Consider the following 18,117-nt stretch of genomic DNA (forward strand, 5'->3'; position numbering starts at 1 on the left):
CAACTTGAGTGTTTCTTCCGTAAGGGAAGAGACTGTTTTGCGCGCCCATTTTTACTTTTCCAACTATTTTATTACGCATTTTCCGACTCGGCCGATAAAATTTCAACTCTGTGCATGTCTGCGCTACGCATTCTCACATCTAACTTATAAAATTTACATTGACTACATGAAAAAAGTTGATGTAAACATCATGCAAATAATTTGCGTTAATGTAATTTTGAAAATCACAGCACAATCCTGAAAAATGGGCGTAGCACGAACACGTACAAAGTGGAGACTTTATCGGCAGAGTCGGAAGACGCACATACATATAGCAAAATGCCGGCGTGGCCGCTACAAATATGTATATGTTTCTCTCGCCCCGATCTCGGGCGATTAAAATTACATTCAGCTGATAAAATACTTATACAGTTGTCTCAAAAGTTCGTACTTATGGCCGATTTTTTCACTTCCCGATAAAATTATCCGGAGGTTAATCTCAAGTTTTATGCCCGATTTCTTCACATCCAGTTATGTTGCGGTTAAAGTTAACCAGGAGATAAACTACCAGATCCATGCACGTGATTGGCTAATGGCCGATTTTTTCACTTCCCGATAAAATTATCCGGAGGTTAATCTCAAGTTTAATGCCCGATTTCTTCATATCCAGTTATGTTACGGTTAAAGTTAAACGGGAGATAACTACCAGATCCATGCACGTGATTGGCCAAAACTTGAGATTAACCTCCAGATAATTTTATCGGGAAGTGAAGAAATCGGCCATTAGCCAATCACGTGCATGGATCTGGTAGTTATCTCCCGTTTAACTTTAACCGTAACATAACTGGATGTGAAGAAATCGGGCATTACACTCGAGATTAACCTCCGGATAATTTTATCGGGAAGTGAAAAAATCGGCCATAAAACTTGAGATTAACCTCCGGATAATTTTATCGGGAAGTGAAAAAATCGGCCATTAGCCAATCACGTGCATGGATCTGGTAGTTTATCTCCTGGTTAACTTTAACCGCAACATAACTGGATGTGAAGAAATCGGGCATTAGGGCGATTTTAAAATCGAATTAAAAATAGCCCGTCGAGCCAATGGCAGGCCGGCGATCGTCGCGACGTCGCTTCATGGGGATTCGTCCGTCCTCGTTGCGTTTCTAGGGAAATGCGTTGTCATGTTCGCGTCCAGAGAGAGAGAGAGAGAGTGAGTGCCGGAACGAGAAACCGCCGAGAGCTGCTGACTGCTTTGGAAAACGGCGGAGTCATTTCGTGTTTCCTGCAGGACGGTGAATACTTTCAACGTCCGAGACGATGTCGGCGCGATACGACAGAGCGATCACGGTTTTCTCGCCGGACGGCCATCTGCTCCAGGTGGAATACGCCCAGGAAGCCGTCAAGAAGGGCTCGACGGCGGTACGTTGAACGGTCTCACCTAACCTCCCTTCTCGAGTCGGGCAGTCGCTTTCGTGTATTTCGCCGGTTGCCCACGCCTGTTCGACGATCCCCAGTCCACTTATCGTCCCGCGCGAGATTTCAATTGCACCCGAGTAACTTTCTCTCATCTACTTTGCGCTATGACTCTGCGAATCCTTGATATAGGTTAGGTTAAGTCAATAGTTTTGGTAGCTTGACATGTCACTATGAAGCCTGATCTACAATGTGCTTTCTGCATCTAGAAACATTCTATTTTATGTAAACAAATCGAAAAGCTTAACAAACTTGTCGACAATTTGCGATTGCACAATTCATCAACTTGCCCAAATTTTGTAAACGTATTTATTGGCTAGGAAATAGAATGTTTCTAGACGCAAAGGACACGTTGTAGATCAGCCTTTACACCCCCATGTCCTCGCTCCCGTCATGTCACATTTCGGCGTTCCACTCTTCGAGACAGAGAGTGACCCGTGAGCGTTTTAGACCTGGGGACCTATTACGGTTCTCGAATTGGGTGAAAATGACAAAGGTGAGTAGCTTTGTCTCTTTCTAACTGTCCCTTTAGTAAGAGACAGAGCCGCTCACTTTCGTCATTTTCACCCAATCCGAGAACCGTAATAGACCCCCTGATATCAGGTAGCTCAAGGGCTCCGGCCAACGACATGATTTTCAGTAACTACGTCTTGAGAGTGTGCTGAGATAATTTAAAAAAATACCAGATCAGACCTGTATTCAAGATTGTGTTTTAAATGTCTCAAAACCAGGCCGAATTTCACCCGTGAGATCTTAGATATCTGATGGTGAAGGACTTGTAAGTTACACGGTTCCACCTGAAATTCTTAACGAAACTGATGCCGTTTACTTTTGGCCCGCAGGTGGGCGTACGCGGTGCAGACGTGGTAGTCCTGGGCGTCGAGAAGAAGTCTGTCGCCAAGCTGCAGGAGGAGCGTACAGTGCGCAAGATATGTCTCTTGGACGATCACGTAATCATGGCCTTTGCAGGTAACATCGATTGGCTTGTAGAGTCAAGCGTTGATTTCGCATCGCGCAGACAGAACAATTGTTTTTTATTTTCTTGATAGGTTTGACCGCTGACGCAAGGGTGTTGATCAATCGTGCGCAAGTCGAGTGTCAGAGTCACAAGTTAACCGTAGAGGATCCCGTTACCTTGGAATACATTACGAGGTACATTGCAGGTACGGCTAGAATTTACGGACTCTTCTGCTGCTCGACAGGAAAACTGGAATCTTGTTCTCCATTTTGCTGGAATGCGAGTTCCTGAAAATGAATTGCAAACTGTCACCCCGCATTCCTTCTCGCTTAACAACTTGCTTCAGTTTTCCAATCGGTCTCTCGTAGAACCGAGGTGTGCGCGAGACACGACGCTCGGGATTAAACTTGGGAGTAGAGATGTGCGAATCGTGCTTTTACGTGGTCGAGTCAAACCGAGTCGTTTCATGTTGAAATTATTACACAAACAACGTTGCACGTTGATTTGAAAATTAAATCATAAACTTGAACGTTTCTTTAATTACCTTGTTTATTTTTATTTTTATTGTTACATCGCAAAACTTATCACATTGTGATCGATTGGAAATCGTCAAATTATTCGAATTCGAATCGATCTTTTCTGCTGTTACATGACGATTTCAAAATAAAACCATAAACTTGACCGCTTCTTCAATTACATTGCAAAAATTATTACATTTACTAAAGGAAAAATGTGACCGATACGAAAACTGCTTGAATCGAACTTTCAGTGATCCGATTCGATTCGAGTTCGAAGCGATTCGCACACCTACTGGGAGTCAAGCTCCGCTGTCACCAAATCATGAATCCGACACAAACTAAATCGGTTGTTGCTTGCAGGCTTAAAACAGAAATACACACAGAGTAACGGCCGTAGACCTTTCGGAATATCCTGCCTCCTAACTGGGTTCGATTACGACGGTGTCCCACATCTTTACCAAACGGAGCCGTCAGGGATATATTACGAATGGAAGGTACAAATGAGTTCAATCCCCAAAGTCTTTTGTCGAAGGCCTGCGTCCACGACACCAGGACTTGATCCAAGTTCTAGTTTCGAGAAACGTGTAGCCAATCAACCGACAGCAATTCCATAAAACCTGCAAGCTGGTTGGCCACACGTTTCTCGGAACTAGAATTTACACCAAGTTCTAGCCTCGTGGATACAGCCCTTTTTACCGAGTGATATTTTACTAAATGTAATTCACTAAAACTTATATCAATCTTCCCCTTCCACAAAGGCAAACGCGACAGGTCGCAGCGCCAAGACTGTACACGAATTCTTGGAGAAGTTTTACACCCCGGAAGAGGTGTCGACGGAAAAGGGTTGTATAAAATTAACTATCAGGGCGCTACTTGAGGTAGTCCAATCTGGGCAAAAGAATCTGGAGATAGCGGTAATGCGACGCGGGCAGCCATTACAGGTGCATTCGCGATTTATATTCAGCTGCGGAGACTCGATCTCAATCTTGACAGAATTTTCACCGAGGATATCCGTAATTTAAAGCAGAAGCTTGCAATAATGTATATATAATATTTTAGATGTTGGATTCAGACACTATAGGCGAATATGTAACGGAAATCGAAAAGGAGAAGGAAGCAGAGGCGGAAAAGAAGAAGCAGAAAAAGTGATGTCTCGTGTTCTACTATGCACCTTTAACTACATCATTATTAATATTTCTTATAAAATAAATATATTGCAAGAAAAAAAATAGATGAAGGAAAACGTATAAATGGAACGCGGTGAAATTGACTTTCTTTTTTTTTATTCGTACTGCTATCACGGAACTGTGTAAAATGTGTATACAAAACCATTCGTCGCATGTTTTCCAGTGTTTCAAGATTTAGATTAATATTACAAGGACAAGGATCGTACTCTGCCACGAATTGTTTTGCAACAATAAATAATTACGATTTCATATCTATGTAATATGTCGCGTAATCGACCGCTTTATATACACACACACACATATAAATCTTGCCTTCTCGAGAGTGAACTTCAATTTTGGTATATTGTATGATTAATCGCGTCAATTAAATCGATACCGCTAGATTCTAAATGTGATTTAACGAACAGTATAAATAATTCTCTCGATAGAACTTTTGTCGGCGATTCGGGACGAAGGTACGTTCTACTCCGCGATGTATTCCGGGGACAGAGACCTCCCGCGGTGATTAAACACTTGAAAGGATGGTAAATTCCGCAGCGTCTCCCACGATTTGTTTTCCAGGTCGACTACCGCCCGGATCTCCTTGAAATCGCCGGCGATGTACATTACGCCGTACATGACGACGAATAAACTGGCTATACCTTGGATTAGGATCTACAACGATCGGGGAAACATTTTCAAGTTGATATTAGACACATCTTACGCGGAGGCAGCAACTTTCCTATATAACAAAAGGCAAGCAGCCCGGTATCGTGAAACGTAACTCACGTCGATTGGCAAGGTAGTGAACTCCTGTTCGGTGATCCGCAAATAGGAGCGATCTGAAACAAACGAAAACAAAGTAATAAAATTCCAGCTTCTTATCACCCTCCAACTGCACTGCGCCCTTCGCGCCGGAGACTCGGTCGTGCGCGTTAAATCCATTTATTTTCAATACGCATAAGCAAAACAACCGAGTTCGTGGCTCCGTGTCGATCTAACCTAGGAAAGTGACGAAGGGGCAAAACTACTTACGTTGCGCCGCGGAATAGGCTGCGTGTAATATAGACATAAACCCTACGAAAGTTATAAATTTATGTATAGCCGTGGCGGACATGACGAGCGCGCGGTATCACAAAGGACGCATTGAAACTGGACAATGCCAACACTCCTGTATTCCTCCACCTGTATTTAGCAACCGGAGTCGATAGGGTTAATACGGGCTCGGCGTCACAATTCCGCGGTCAACAGGTCTGTTCTTTATAGCTGAACTCCGACAGAGGTCATCTTTTTTCCTTCTCACGTGGGGGGCGGGGGGAGAAAGATAATCCAGGGGCTCCAGCGTGAATCTTTTCCCCAAACGGGAACTCGTGAAAAAGTGAACATTTTCATTGGCCAATATTGAGATCGTTAATAAAATTTGTAGCTCTTCGCGAGTTTACGCTAGAGAAAAAGATTCGCGAGCGCGAGCCCCAGAACTGGTGCAGTCAGGTTCAGCTGCACAAAGAACAGACCGGCCCGATAGCGACAGCAGTTCCTCCCCAGCGAACGATGGCGCGGAAGATTTAAATATTTGAATATCAAAGGGTCAATTCTGCATCTTACAATGTGAAAGTGCTAAAAGTGAGCCGGCTTTGTCTCTTTTCAAAAGGGACGGTTGGAGAGAGACAAAGCTATTCACTTTCAGTATTTTTACTATAGCGTAAGATACAGAATTGATCCCCAATATACATATTGGCGCAATATTGGGAAATAATGTAATTCTAGAGTATTTCCAATATTGTAAGATAGATGCCTTTTCTTATTTAGCCAATCTAGATTGATCGATACACCCAACAATGATGCAGAGTTCGCATTATACAATAGTTCGAGATAAAAAAGAAAGTGATGTAACTCATGTAACAATATATCTATAATTATATATTTTCGATTTTCGAAGGTTTCTCGATATTCTATTTGACTAAAAAAAACCGATGCTATAACGGATGCTCCGAAGCGTGTTATTCTCCTTCTTTCTTTATTAAAATGAAGGAAGAGAAAATGTGCTTTGAAGTATCCACTGCATCAAGAGGATCACTTCCTTTATCGACCGTCGATATCTAAACAATCACTTTCTGTCGAGAACGCACGTGGATGCATTTGCGATTATCCGGTTCGGCGTGCGGACTTTGCGATACTCAATTTTGTTTAGAATATGTTAGTCTATGAAATAAAATTTAAGTTGAAAACAGTCGTTTAGCGGAGTTCTACGGTTTAAAGATGGGGGTGAGTTAAGAGATATTGAATATGTGTTAATTTAATGGGCAATTCGTGCCTAACCTCTTAAAACTCACGAGAATTAAATTAGTGTTGAATTTAAATTGCTATGCGTATACAGAAACGTTTTGCAATTTTTATGCATAATTCAATTCAAAATTATTTATTTATCGTTCAATGGCTAAAGTGGAAGGAGCATGTTTTTAATAAGCTTTTATTTTAATCCCATTAAAATTTGGTGTGTAAGGTAACATATTATTAATAATAAATTTTATCTAAATTTAATCGGAGATTCAAGAGTCTCTGTTTAAAATAATTGTATGCACTTTATCCTGTAGAAATTAAGAAAGCCAAAAATCAGTAAAGTCAAGAGAAACAACCAGACGAAGACGAAGCTTTCGAAGCAAGGGAAGCTTAAGACTCGACGGCACAAACCAAAGAAACAAGCTCAGAAATCAGCGCCACCGCGTCCGGAAAAAGCAGAGGAGGAAGAAGAGAGCGATCATGGAAGCGATGTGATGGATATGATTGACGAGGATGACTTAAATTTCCTAAATAATGCCATATCCAACAAGTCCTACAACTTATTCAAACAGATTCGATTGAACAAGTGCGGCACACTTTGTAAACCTTAATAGGATCCTCTGTAAATGGTGTATATATATATTCATCGTTCTCGTTTTCAGAACAGACGAAGGCCCGAGCGAGAGAAAAAAGCAAAAGGTTGAAAGTAGTCAACCGCTGGAGGAACTGTACGAGAATAATGTCACAAAAATTGTGGAAGAGACCGGGGGGAAGTCAGTTCGCATGTTGCTTCCCATAAAAACGCAAAACGGTTTTATAGAGAAGCGTGTCATCGAGGAAGACGGCGAGACTTCGAACGAACATGGGGACGAAGGTAACAAGAGCCGGGAAGAGAGCGAGGAGGAAGATAAAGAGGGAAATAGCGACACGGAAATGGACACGCATGTGAGACTGAAATTACGCAATCCCGATATTTCCAGAAATCTAATGTAGAGCGTATTGTCTGACGTATGTGCATTGGAAACTTTCAGAACGACTTGCAAGTTACTGGCAAACCAGTGTCTACCGTCGAGCTTGTCGCGTGTCGCGAGGAAATACTGAGATCCAAGCGTTTCAAGATAGGCATACTTTCGAGCGGCATATTAGAAAACCCGGAACTCAAATCCGGAAATTTCAAGGTACTGCTGGACATGATGGACGAGAGAGCTTCGGAAGTTTACATAACGATCAGGAAACTGGCGATGGTGTCTCTTTTAGAGATCTTCAAGGATTTGCTACCATCGTACAGTATTCTGCAGGTTTCGCCGGACGGGGTAAAATGTGCGTGTGACATTTGTAAAACTTACAAAAACAAATTGCGTATTGACATTGTTGGAGTGTAATCAATTTTATTTGTGACTTCAGTGAAGAAAGAGACTCTCGCGCTGCAGAATTATGAAGCTACCTTGTTGAGGAGTTACAAAAGCTATCTGCAGAAGCTCGAGAAGATATCGAAGGTTTTGCGGCGAAAGAAAGGGAACACGCAGTCGGTGAACGAGCGAGGGATGCAACTGGGCGAGACGGCTGTGTCGTGCATGTGCGAGCTTCTCGTCATTCATCCGTACTTTAACTTCGCCGCTAATATAGCCAATTACATCCTTCCCTTGTTGGATAACAAGCGGAACAGCGTGAGAGAAAGAGTCGCGCGATGTTTCTCTCAAATATTCAAAGAGGACAAACGTGGCCAGCTGTCTCTCACGGTGAGCTGCAACGGAAATGTGATTTCCCTTATATACCTTGCACTTCGATACGCTCGTAATTGTTTATCGCACTAATAACATTTCAGATAGTTCGAAAATTGAATCAGTATATCAAGTCGAGGAAACACTCTGTACGTTCTGAGGTAATAGCAGTGTTGCTGGCTCTGCGCATCAAAGACGTCAATCTGGACAAGGAAAAGGAGGACGAGACGAAGCAGAAGAAGCTCATGTCCCATAAGCAGAGGGTACTCGCGTTGAGCAGACGGGAGAGGAAGAAGAGCAAGAAGCTGGAGCAAGTGGAGAAGGAAATGCTCGAGACGAAGGCCGAGGAAAATAAACAGGCGAAACATAAGACTCTCACGGAAATAATGAGCATAGTTTTTACTATATATTTCCGAATTCTGAAGCAAGCTCCCAATAGTAAAGTGTTATCCGTGTGTCTGGAGGGATTGGCCAAGTAATGCAATTTACACATCGCCACGTGTATCTTTATACACTTGCCATTTACATTTTACTCGAATGTCGTATTTGTGCATTTCAGATTTGCGCACTGCATCAATATAGATTTCTACCAAGATTTAGTAAGCGCCATAGATAAATTAATAGAGGAAGGTAATTTGGGACTGAGAGAACAACTGCACTGCGTTCAGTGTATATTTACAATATTATCCGGGCAGGCTGCAGCGTTGAATATCGATCCGTACAAGTTTGTATATAATAATTTCCCATCTCGTGCGCTTCATAGTGCGTTCGATACGATGGATTTACATGCTGCATATCTCACAAATGTACGAGAGAAATTGTATTCCCTTTTTATAGATTTTACGTGCATTTGTACAAAAACATATTGAAAGTCCACTGCGGGAGGACGCACTCGGAGACGGAGACCGTGCTGCAGACGTTGCTGCAGATTCTCATTCATCAGCGCAGGAGGATCACGCAGACGCGTATGATAGCCTTCGTGAAGAGGATCACCACCCTGGCCCTGCAGTCGCAGCACAACGCGACGCTGGGTACCCTCGGTATCGTGAAGCAGGTGATGCAGCTCGGGAAAGCGGCTCATGTTTTACTGGACACCGACTGCGCCGGCGACGGTCATTACCAGGTCGAGATCGAGGAGCCCGATTATTGCAACGCTCACTGCACCGCGTTGTACGAGCTCGTTGCTTTGCAGGTATTATCTTAAACGCGATACGGTTCTTCGTAATGATCGTACGACGGATGACATGATCGTTGTTCTTACAGCGTCACTATCACAGCGTAGTGCGGCAACTCGCTAAAAATATAGCGTACACCACACCTACGAGCGGTGAGGGCAGCTTGACCACTGAAATCGCGAAGCTGTAAGTACCGACTTCGCTGAACAGTTACAACAAATTATTGCCGGGTGTGTCTTTTTATCATACGCAGTCAGTACGCGGAATTTTCTTTTCAAAACCCTGAAAATCGTGTAATCGTGTGACAACGTGGCTCTTCGAAAAACTATGAGTTCTGTGAAATTTTATCATACATTTTACTAGTCAATTGTAAGTACAATTACTAGCAAAATGTGTAGTAAAATTTCAAATAACTGCTAAGGTAGCCTTCAATTTTTTTATTTTTTTAATGGATTATTGTTTCTTATACTATTTTATTCTACTAATTAATATGAACAACTTTTGTCCGAAACATTTTTTGATTTGCCTAATACCTTTTGAGACATTCAAGAGAAAATTTATAGCTTCTTCTATGTTTAGCTTATGATATCTCGATAACTGTTTGTCGGAGGAAAAAGTAGCACAGGACTTTTTTTACTTGATTTAGTCTCAGGAATGTGCTGTTGCAATAGTGTTTCAATTATTGAACATTTTTTTTGTGTATTGTAACACAAAATTTACATACACAAAAATTTTCACTAATTGAAACACTATTGAAAAAAAATTGAAGGTGACCTTCACGTGGCCTTCAAATGACTATCCGAGGTCAAAGTCAATGCCACCACCCTATGTCCCCCTTCGAACCAAACAACTTTTGTTTGAAACGTTTTTCCGTATCTTTTGGAGATATTTGCGTGGATCATTTAAAATGAGACACCCTGTATAGACAGTTGTGTGTGGAATTTTATAACGTTCGTCTTAATTAATTTTAGATCGCCAGATGAGCTCTACGCGGAGTATGATCCTGCGGGTGTAGCGTTCAGGCCTGCTGTGCCTGTTCCAAAGAAGATTGCCGTTAAAAGAGCACCGATTAATTACAGCATGAGCCCGAAACTCGAGGAATACGTTAATACCGTTGACATTGACAACGTGTTTGCTGATGGACATGTAGACTTTTACGAAGCCTGTAAAAGTAATTTGTAACACGTAATAAAGGATGGGATGTACATAAAGAACGTCAACGTTCTGTTCGATAGATGCAACGTTACTTCGAACGACTTCTTTATCTAGAAACTTTAGAACGGCCGCGGCATTTTTTTTCTCTTTCCAATTGACAATCCGCAAAAGTCGTACCTCGACTTTATGCAAGTTTCGGTTTTGAAACTTAAACGAAAAACCGAAAGTTCTAATGTAACAATGTGACGTAACACGTAACAGTTGGAAAGAGACGAAGAATGGATTAATTAGCTATAAGTAAGTGAAATCGGACCTGTGGCCCGATTATTTTTCTCTAGCGTGAACTCGTGAAAAGCGAAAATTTTCATTAACGAATTCAATATTTGTCAATGAAAACGTTCACTTTTCACGTTTGAGAAAAAGACTCGCGATTGAGGCCCAGTGTTCATAGTCAGATCTTATATTCAAGACTGTCTCGAGATCATCTTCAGATACTATCCGTAGCCAGTGAAATGTTCCGCACGGCATCTTTAGATAAATTCCAGACGGCCTTGGATATGATATCAGACTACAAATCCCCCGCGAGTCTCCGAGGCCGGGGAGATCGAGTTCGAACAGCCCGCTCGTTCGCGCTTGCTCGCCGACGACGGCACGACGACCGCCGAACGTCCCCGATTACGCTGCCACTTGTTCGTGCCCGCGCACGCCCGACTCGCGGTTATGTGTTTTGACGCGCTCTGACGTTGTCCAGTCGCACGTGATATCTCACGCAGGATGATGTCCGAGAGGGATTACGCGCCCCTGAGCGCAGCATGCGTGCGGTCTCTCAACGACAAGCTGTACGAGAAGCGGAAGCCAGCCGCCGTGGAAATAGAAAAGTGAGGTTATCCGCACTGTGTACTGTCGCGTGTCACGGACCTCCACCTCTTTTCCCCAGATTCTCCTCGATCTCCCGAGTTTGTCGCGGCTCGACGGTCCTCGAGGGAGTTAAGTGCTCCCTTGACTCGTCGTTCCTCTTCCCGTTTAACGACTGATCGGGGTTTCATTTTCTCGTCGATCCCGCAGGATGGTGAAGGAGTTCGCCGCCCACAACAACACCGTGCAGATCAAGAGGCTGCTCAAGGTCCTCGGGCAGGACTTCGCCACCTCGCAGAACCCGCATACGCGCAAGGGCGGACTGATAGGCCTGGCGGCGATCGCGGTCGGCCTCGGCAAGGACACCGGCCAGTACATAGAGGACCTGATCCATCCGATCCTCGCGTGCTTCTGCGACGCCGATCTGAGAGTCAGGTACTACGCCTGCGAGAGCCTGTACAACGTGGTCAAGGTGGCGAGGGGCGCGGTGCTGCCTCAGTTCACGGACATCTTCGCCGCTCTCAGCAAACTGGCCTGCGACTCGGAGCAGAATATAAAGAACGCCACCGAGCTACTCGACAGACTGATGAAGGTAGCCTGCGAACACGAAAGTTGGAATTCTGTGACGCTGGGACAACCGGGTCACGGAGACGACTCTTTTCACAACTTGGCACATTGTTTCAGGACATTGTGACGGAGAGCGGCCTCTTCGACCTGGTCGGATTCATGCCTCTGCTGCGCGAGCGCATCTACACGAAGAACTCGTTCGGCAGACAGTTCGTGATATCGTGGGTGTCCGTGCTGGACGCGGTGCCCAACATGGACTTTATAATATTTCTGCCCGAGATACTCGACGGGCTGTTCAGGATACTGGACGACCAGACGCCGGAGATCAAGAAGGTCACGGACACGGTCCTCGGTGAATTTTTGCGCAGCATAAAGGCGAATCCCGCGAGGGTGGACTTCCCGGCCATGATAAACATACTGATCACGCACGCTCAGAACAACGACGAGCTGCTCCAGCTGACCGCCATCACGTGGATCAAGGAGTTCGTGCACCTCTCCGGGCCGCTCATGCTCCCGTACATGTCCGGCATCCTCGTGGCCGTTCTGCCGTGCCTGGCCTACGACGGCGACACGCGTAAGAGTATTAAGGAGACGGCCACGCAGGTGAACGCGAATTTAATGAAACTGATCATCGTCAAGAGCACAGAGGCCGCGAGCAAGGATCGCGAGAGTAAGCCGCAGTCTACGAAGGACGGTGAGCGGCAATTCGGTTGCATTGGCGATTAATCGATCGGCATTTTAACACTTTGAATCGCCGGGAGGATCATTGGATCAGACGGAGAGGATTTTCTTTTCAAACGTATCCTGAAAATCTTGTAATCTTTGACTAAAATGTATGGTCAAATGTATAGTAAATTTCGAAAAAGCTTGCATAAAATTCTTGAAATTTTGTCATACATTTTACGGGTAAAATGTACAGTAAAATTTCAAAAAACTCGCAAGATTCTTCAAAATGTTATGTTGTTCTACGGTTACATGATTGTCAGGTAGATTTTAAGAGAAAAGATGTTTAGAAGCCCGTTACACATTGATAACAGAATTTCCTTTCCTCTCTTCAGACGTAACGCAAGATTCCCTGGATGAAAACTTGGATCTCGCCAGCGTAGTGGAGGTACTTACGAAGCACTTGCTGTACCTGTCGGTCCAAACCAAGGTCGCGGTCCTGAAATGGATACACCACTTGTTCATAAACATTCCGCAGAAGATGTTCAATCACATCGAGGACTTGTTCCCGATACTAATGAAATCCTTGAGCGACACCTCCGACGAGGTGGTGCAACAGACTCTAGTGGTGATGGCCGAGATCATCAGCTCCAAGTCCCCGGAAGCGGTGGCGACCGATCCCAACGCGAAGATGCAGAACAAGTATTTCACCAAGTTTATTATCAATCTGTTGAGGCTCTTCTCGACCGACCGACACTTGCTGAAGGAACGGGGCGCCTTCATCATAAGAGAGCTGTGCGTGCTCTTGAGCGCGGAAGATATATACAAGACCCTGGCGAAGATACTGCTGGAGGAGCAAAATTTAAGCTTCGCCTGCACGATGATACAAACCCTGAACGTTATCCTGCTAACCAGTTCCGAGTTGTTTGACTTGCGCAACAAACTTCGGCACTTGGACTCTCCAGTAAGTCTCGTGTATATTCAGCTTTATCGAGTGATCGTAGTACGTCGGATCTGTTAGAAAAATCAACGGAACGTGATGAATACTCATGACTGTATTTTTTTTTTAGGACAGTTGCGCGCTATTCGAGTGCCTGTACGTGTCCTGGTGCCACAATCCGGTCGCGACGGTGGCCCTGTGTCTCCTGTCTCAGCATTACCGACACGCCTGCAACATCATTCGATCTTTGTATCCTTTGTTCTGCTCTCTCTCACTTTATCCATCATGTCAATTCAGCGCACAGGAAAATCTTCAGGGTCGCCGGCAATAATTAACAATGTCAAATTTAGTTGACCGTATCTGGCGATTTTTATGTTAAAGCATCGCGACGTTTCGACCATGGGTTTCGGTCCTTTTCAAGCGATCTGAGACAGTCGTGTACATAGACTCGCGTGTATTTTGGTGATGTAGAAAGACTTATCATTATAATCTCATAATGCTGTAAAAATTATTTGTCGAAGTTTGCAACACACGAACTTGACTTGAGAGCTGACTGAGCATGACTCAATTCAAGTTCTCAAGACCTTAACGTCTGTACATATCAGCGAAAACATAGAGGTCACGGTGGAGTTCCTCACGGAGATAGATAAATTGGTACAGTTAATAGAATCGCCGATATTTACCTGTAAGTACACGGTATCGCGTTGCCAATAAGAGTATTAAGAAATGCGTTACATCCCTTCTTTTTTTTTTTAATCAAGATCTGAGACTGCAACTGTTGGAATGGGAGAAGAACGATGCTTTGATATACGCGTTGTACGGCTTGCTCATGATCCTGCCGCAGAGTGACGCCTACGCTACCTTGCAGCGTCGTTTAGCGGCGATACCGCCAGCCACGAGGCCGATACCGAAGAGCGACCACTCGCAGGAGAAAACAAACGCCGCTTGCCCGTTCGACTTCGATAAACTGTTGAAACATTTCCACGCGGTGCAGGAGCACCACAGGGAGCAGAAGCGCAAGCATAGACTGAATTCCTTGGTCGAGAGGAATGCTAGTCACGTAGACGCGTGAATCACGCGCGGATTTTGCAACGCGAGAAAGAGATACGCCTGGTTTGCTAATTTTTTACCGCATAATTGTGTGTAATTATGTGAAACCTGTGTTTAGCTTTGTTATATAATTATTATTTATTGAAACGCAATCGTTGGACTCGTCGGAAATTTGAAATCCCCTCGAGCCCCAGTGATCCCAGATTGCGGATTTCTGGCGCACGTGCAAGCCTTTCTGCCATGCGCATAGTGATCACGTGACTACCATGAAAGACTCGTACATACAGGCAACGTGGGGGGTTTCTAGGAACCAGTGTTCTTTACTATTCAATTTTACATCGATGTTTTATTAAAACTCATATTAATGATTTATATATTATATAGAGCAGTTTATTAAACATTTATTTAATTGATAAAAAACTTTGTACAATATTTCCTATACTCTTCTTGTAAGGGTTCTATCTAAACCCTCAAGTTAAGAACGTATACGCTACTGAGCTGCTGCTCAAGCTTGCGCTACTGCGCGTGCGCCAGAGATCCCGCAATCTGGGATCACTGTCGACACCGCCAAATAAAAAAAGTGCGCACGCCCATGGTACTGAGTAAAAAAATTGTGAATATTGTATTCCTTTTTTTAACATTTAACACTATACACTAACAATGCAGATATATCGAGCTTCTAGTATATACATTGTGAGTCTCAGTCTTTATCTCATGATTGTCGGACTGAAGAAGTGGCGGGTGTTAAAAATCATATCCGCCATCAGCCATGTCCTCCATCCTCTCGATCATTACCACATGATCGAGTTGGTCTACAAGTTCGCCGTTTTCACAAAGAAGCATCGCGATTTGTTCTTGCGTGTCGCAGATGTTGCGCCACTTCTTCGTGCTCTCCTGCACCGGCACGCTCGTCTTCTCGACCGTCTTCAGTTTGCCGGGGAGCCTGTCCAACGAGTGCAAGAGACTCTCGTTGCGCTCCTTGCTCTCCTGCGACAAGCGATAGGAGAACGACTCCAGCACGCGCTCGTAACCGTCTACGTCCTTGTCCAGTATCTGAGTCTGCAGGAACACCGTTTGCGCCATTTTGTACCAATCGGCGACGCACTCGGACCGCTGCGTCATCGCCGGCATACACTCCGTTTCGAGAAGCGCCTTCAACCGACGTCCCGTTTCCGTCACCTGTTTAACGAAGAAGATCGCTTCAGTGAATTTCGCGAGAAATAATTGCCGCGAGCTCTCCGATCGCCTGCTTTACAGTAACGAATTGGGAAACTTGACACGTAAAATGGTATACCTTTATGCGTTCAAGAACGTGGAATTGTTCATCGTTGTAAGTGAGACTACGAGTGGCCCTGTCCCTCAGCAAATGTTGCCACCCATCCCTCAGGCGGTCGACCAAGGTCGCTGCCCGTTGGCTCGCCTTCGTGGCCCACGGGCACCACAAGCCGCGAGTACTGTTTTCCCATTCTCCCCGCAAGTTGCCCTCCTTTACATATCTGCAACAACAGTTACACTGATTACATTTCTTTAAACTGATTACACGTGAGAATTGAACGCTCGTAAGTGTGGTGAACCGATTCCTGTCATGGGGTCAATTCTGTATCTTACACCATAGTGTGAAATGCTTGAGAGAAAGTCGGTCACTTTCAGCATTTTCACTGTATTGTAAGATACAGGATTGACCCCCCATGAATATAAATGTAACAATAAATCCTTTTTCATTCGGTGAATTTTCATAAATGCAGTAATCACATTCGCGTCTTGCCAGATAATTTACTGCAATGAAATTGAAAGTAACAAAGTTATCCTTTTTCACGCGGTGAGTTTTCACAAACGCAGCAGTTGGACGCTTCGCGTCTCTCCAGACGATTTACCTCTGGTGAAGCTGCACGATCGCTGGAGTCAGTTCACTCGTAAGTTCCTTGCTCTTCACGTCCAATTCTTTCCGCCAGCTTTTGACCTCCGCCGCGGCTTGACCGCCGAACTTTCGGAACACGTGCTTGGCGAAGGTCTCGCTCCTCTCCACCGCCAGGACGGTGTCCTCCACCGCCTTGGTGAACTCCCTCGAGTGCTGACACTTGGCCAGCACCCGCGCGAGCTCCGTGGACAGGAGTGCGCTGAACGCGTCTATGGCGTCCCGCGACAGCTTGCTGCACAGGGCCAGCTTGTCGATTCTACGTTTACAGACGTGTCCCACGGAGCACGCGACTTTGGCTTGGCTCGCGTCGTTCTCCACGGAAACGAGATTCGCAAAGACGGGGAATTTGGGCAGCTCGGTCTCCGTCGGCAGCACGACGTTGTTATTCTCGCGCGAGAACAGCATCAGCGGCTTGTCGCGGCTGGTATTGGGATACCCCTTGCCCGGCGTGGACTCCTCGACGAGGCTCGCGAGGGGCACCTCGCCGAGGAGGAGAATCTGCGCGTGCGGCATGATATCCGTCTGATCCTGAATGTGTATCTGCAGGGCGACCAGCTTCTCGTCCGGATGCAGGAAGACCTTGATCAGACTCGCCCGGTGGATGTTGAATATGTGAACGGGCTTCCGGCAGAGCGTGTCCGTGACCTCGCTGAAGAAACGCTCGAAGCTCCAGATTCTCTGCGGGTCCACCTCGAGCAAGCCGGCGAGCAGCGGCGTCACTATCTTCTTGAGGCCCACGCTCAGCTGGCAGGCCTGCGGCAGCTCCCTGCTCCACTCGATCGGCCCGTTCTCCGAGGTCTGCAGCCCGGATATCACGCCCGACGCCTTCTTCGTCGTGATGTAGAACATGGTCTCCTTGTTCCTGCGCCCGCCGAACGGCCGGAACGGCAGATTGCCGGTCGCCACGTGGTAGAGGGTCACGCCGATGGACCACAGGTCGACGGTCGCGCCGAACGTCTTGCCGACGGGCTTCCTGAGCACCGCGCGCTCGTACATGTCCGGGTGCAGGTACTCCTCGGTGCCGTAAAGCGACACGAACTGCTGGTCCTCCTGCAACTCCCGAGCGGCCCCGAAATCGGTCAGCTTGTATATCGTGCTGCCGTCGTCAGCGATGAATTTCATTATATTACCTGCGCGAGAAGAAACGGAGGTTGACTGAAGAGTGCAAGACCGCGCGCTGTAAAGCGCTGAAGACACAGGTGGACGGATAAAATGGAAATTGTGGAGAGACAACGGGTTACTTTGCTTTCAGCGACTTTCCGATTGTACCTGAGCTGCCCGGTGAAAGTGTTTCGCTAAAAGTATCGTGAAGTCGACGAGGAGCGAAATGAAAGTTGTTGGAGAGATTACCGAATGTGTCTCTAAGCGAGCCATGAGTCTCCTCGCGAGATTCGAAGGAATACGCGAGTTGCAATGGAAATTAGGACCTCGTTGTTTAAATTTGTAAGCAAAAATGTAAATACTTTGGCTTGCATGACCGCACGATTCACATTTCTTGTGATACCGATATCTTCTGTTCTAATATTTCCTCTATTAAGCTAAGCTTAAAGTTAAACGACGTTGGTAAAACCGGGCCTAACTTTGAATACTTTGGCCCCGGTTTAACTTCATTTTGTATCTCTTTCTAGTTGCTGGAATTGGAAAGAGATGGAAACTTAGTTAAACAAGGTTTAAGATGAATCTGAAGAAAAAATAT

The 18,117-nt window shown here is 45.3% G+C and overlaps 5 protein-coding genes across 5 annotated transcripts in view; 3 read left to right on the plus strand and 2 right to left on the minus strand.

Annotated features, from left to right (window-relative positions):
- Positions 1-1,159: 1,159 nt before the first annotated feature.
- On the plus strand, positions 1,160-4,367 carry LOC105561846 (proteasome subunit alpha type-7-1). Its single transcript, XM_012012194.1, has 6 exons — positions 1,160-1,401; positions 2,298-2,424; positions 2,505-2,618; positions 3,292-3,425; positions 3,690-3,872; positions 3,991-4,367. Exons 1-6 carry the CDS (start codon positions 1,300-1,302, stop codon positions 4,078-4,080), a joined length of 750 nt encoding a protein of 249 aa, XP_011867584.1. The 5' UTR covers positions 1,160-1,299; the 3' UTR covers positions 4,081-4,367.
- LOC105561843 (membrane magnesium transporter 1) lies at positions 4,078-5,327 on the minus strand. The gene is made up of 3 exons (XM_012012193.1): positions 5,133-5,327; positions 4,887-4,939; positions 4,078-4,772 (listed from the first exon to the last, which is right to left on the minus strand). The coding sequence occupies exons 1-3, from the start codon at positions 5,212-5,214 to the stop codon at positions 4,581-4,583; spliced, it is 327 nt and encodes a 108-aa protein (XP_011867583.1). The 5' UTR covers positions 5,215-5,327; the 3' UTR covers positions 4,078-4,580.
- An 881-nt stretch (positions 5,328-6,208) lies between these two features.
- Positions 6,209-10,487, plus strand: LOC105561847 (nucleolar complex protein 3 homolog). Its single transcript, XM_012012195.1, has 10 exons — positions 6,209-6,362; positions 6,692-6,963; positions 7,040-7,322; positions 7,409-7,697; positions 7,782-8,116; positions 8,203-8,573; positions 8,658-8,822; positions 8,936-9,290; positions 9,362-9,459; positions 10,245-10,487. The coding sequence occupies exons 1-10, from the start codon at positions 6,357-6,359 to the stop codon at positions 10,453-10,455; spliced, it is 2,385 nt and encodes a 794-aa protein (XP_011867585.1). The 5' UTR covers positions 6,209-6,356; the 3' UTR covers positions 10,456-10,487.
- A 613-nt stretch (positions 10,488-11,100) lies between these two features.
- On the plus strand, positions 11,101-15,013 carry LOC105561848 (protein VAC14 homolog). Its single transcript, XM_012012196.1, has 7 exons — positions 11,101-11,306; positions 11,494-11,875; positions 11,968-12,544; positions 12,909-13,477; positions 13,584-13,702; positions 14,059-14,138; positions 14,215-15,013. The coding sequence occupies exons 1-7, from the start codon at positions 11,203-11,205 to the stop codon at positions 14,523-14,525; spliced, it is 2,142 nt and encodes a 713-aa protein (XP_011867586.1). The 5' UTR covers positions 11,101-11,202; the 3' UTR covers positions 14,526-15,013.
- Positions 15,014-15,099: 86 nt separating this feature from the next.
- Positions 15,100-18,117, minus strand: part of LOC105561849 (inhibitor of nuclear factor kappa-B kinase subunit epsilon) — a 5,017-nt gene continuing 1,999 nt past the window's right edge. The window contains exons 2-4 of the mRNA XM_012012198.1: positions 16,378-17,551; positions 15,798-15,999; positions 15,100-15,682 (exon numbers count right to left, since the gene is read on the minus strand). Coding sequence (XP_011867588.1) covers positions 15,248-15,682; positions 15,798-15,999; positions 16,378-17,551 — 1,811 coding nt within the window. The 3' untranslated portion in view covers positions 15,100-15,247. The remainder of the gene's footprint in view (positions 15,683-15,797; positions 16,000-16,377; positions 17,552-18,117) is intronic.

This window comes from Vollenhovia emeryi, unplaced genomic scaffold (assembly GCF_000949405.1).
Source record: "Vollenhovia emeryi isolate VEMERY1.0 unplaced genomic scaffold, V.emery_V1.0 DF939199.1, whole genome shotgun sequence".
NCBI lineage: Eukaryota > Metazoa > Arthropoda > Insecta > Hymenoptera > Formicidae > Vollenhovia > Vollenhovia emeryi.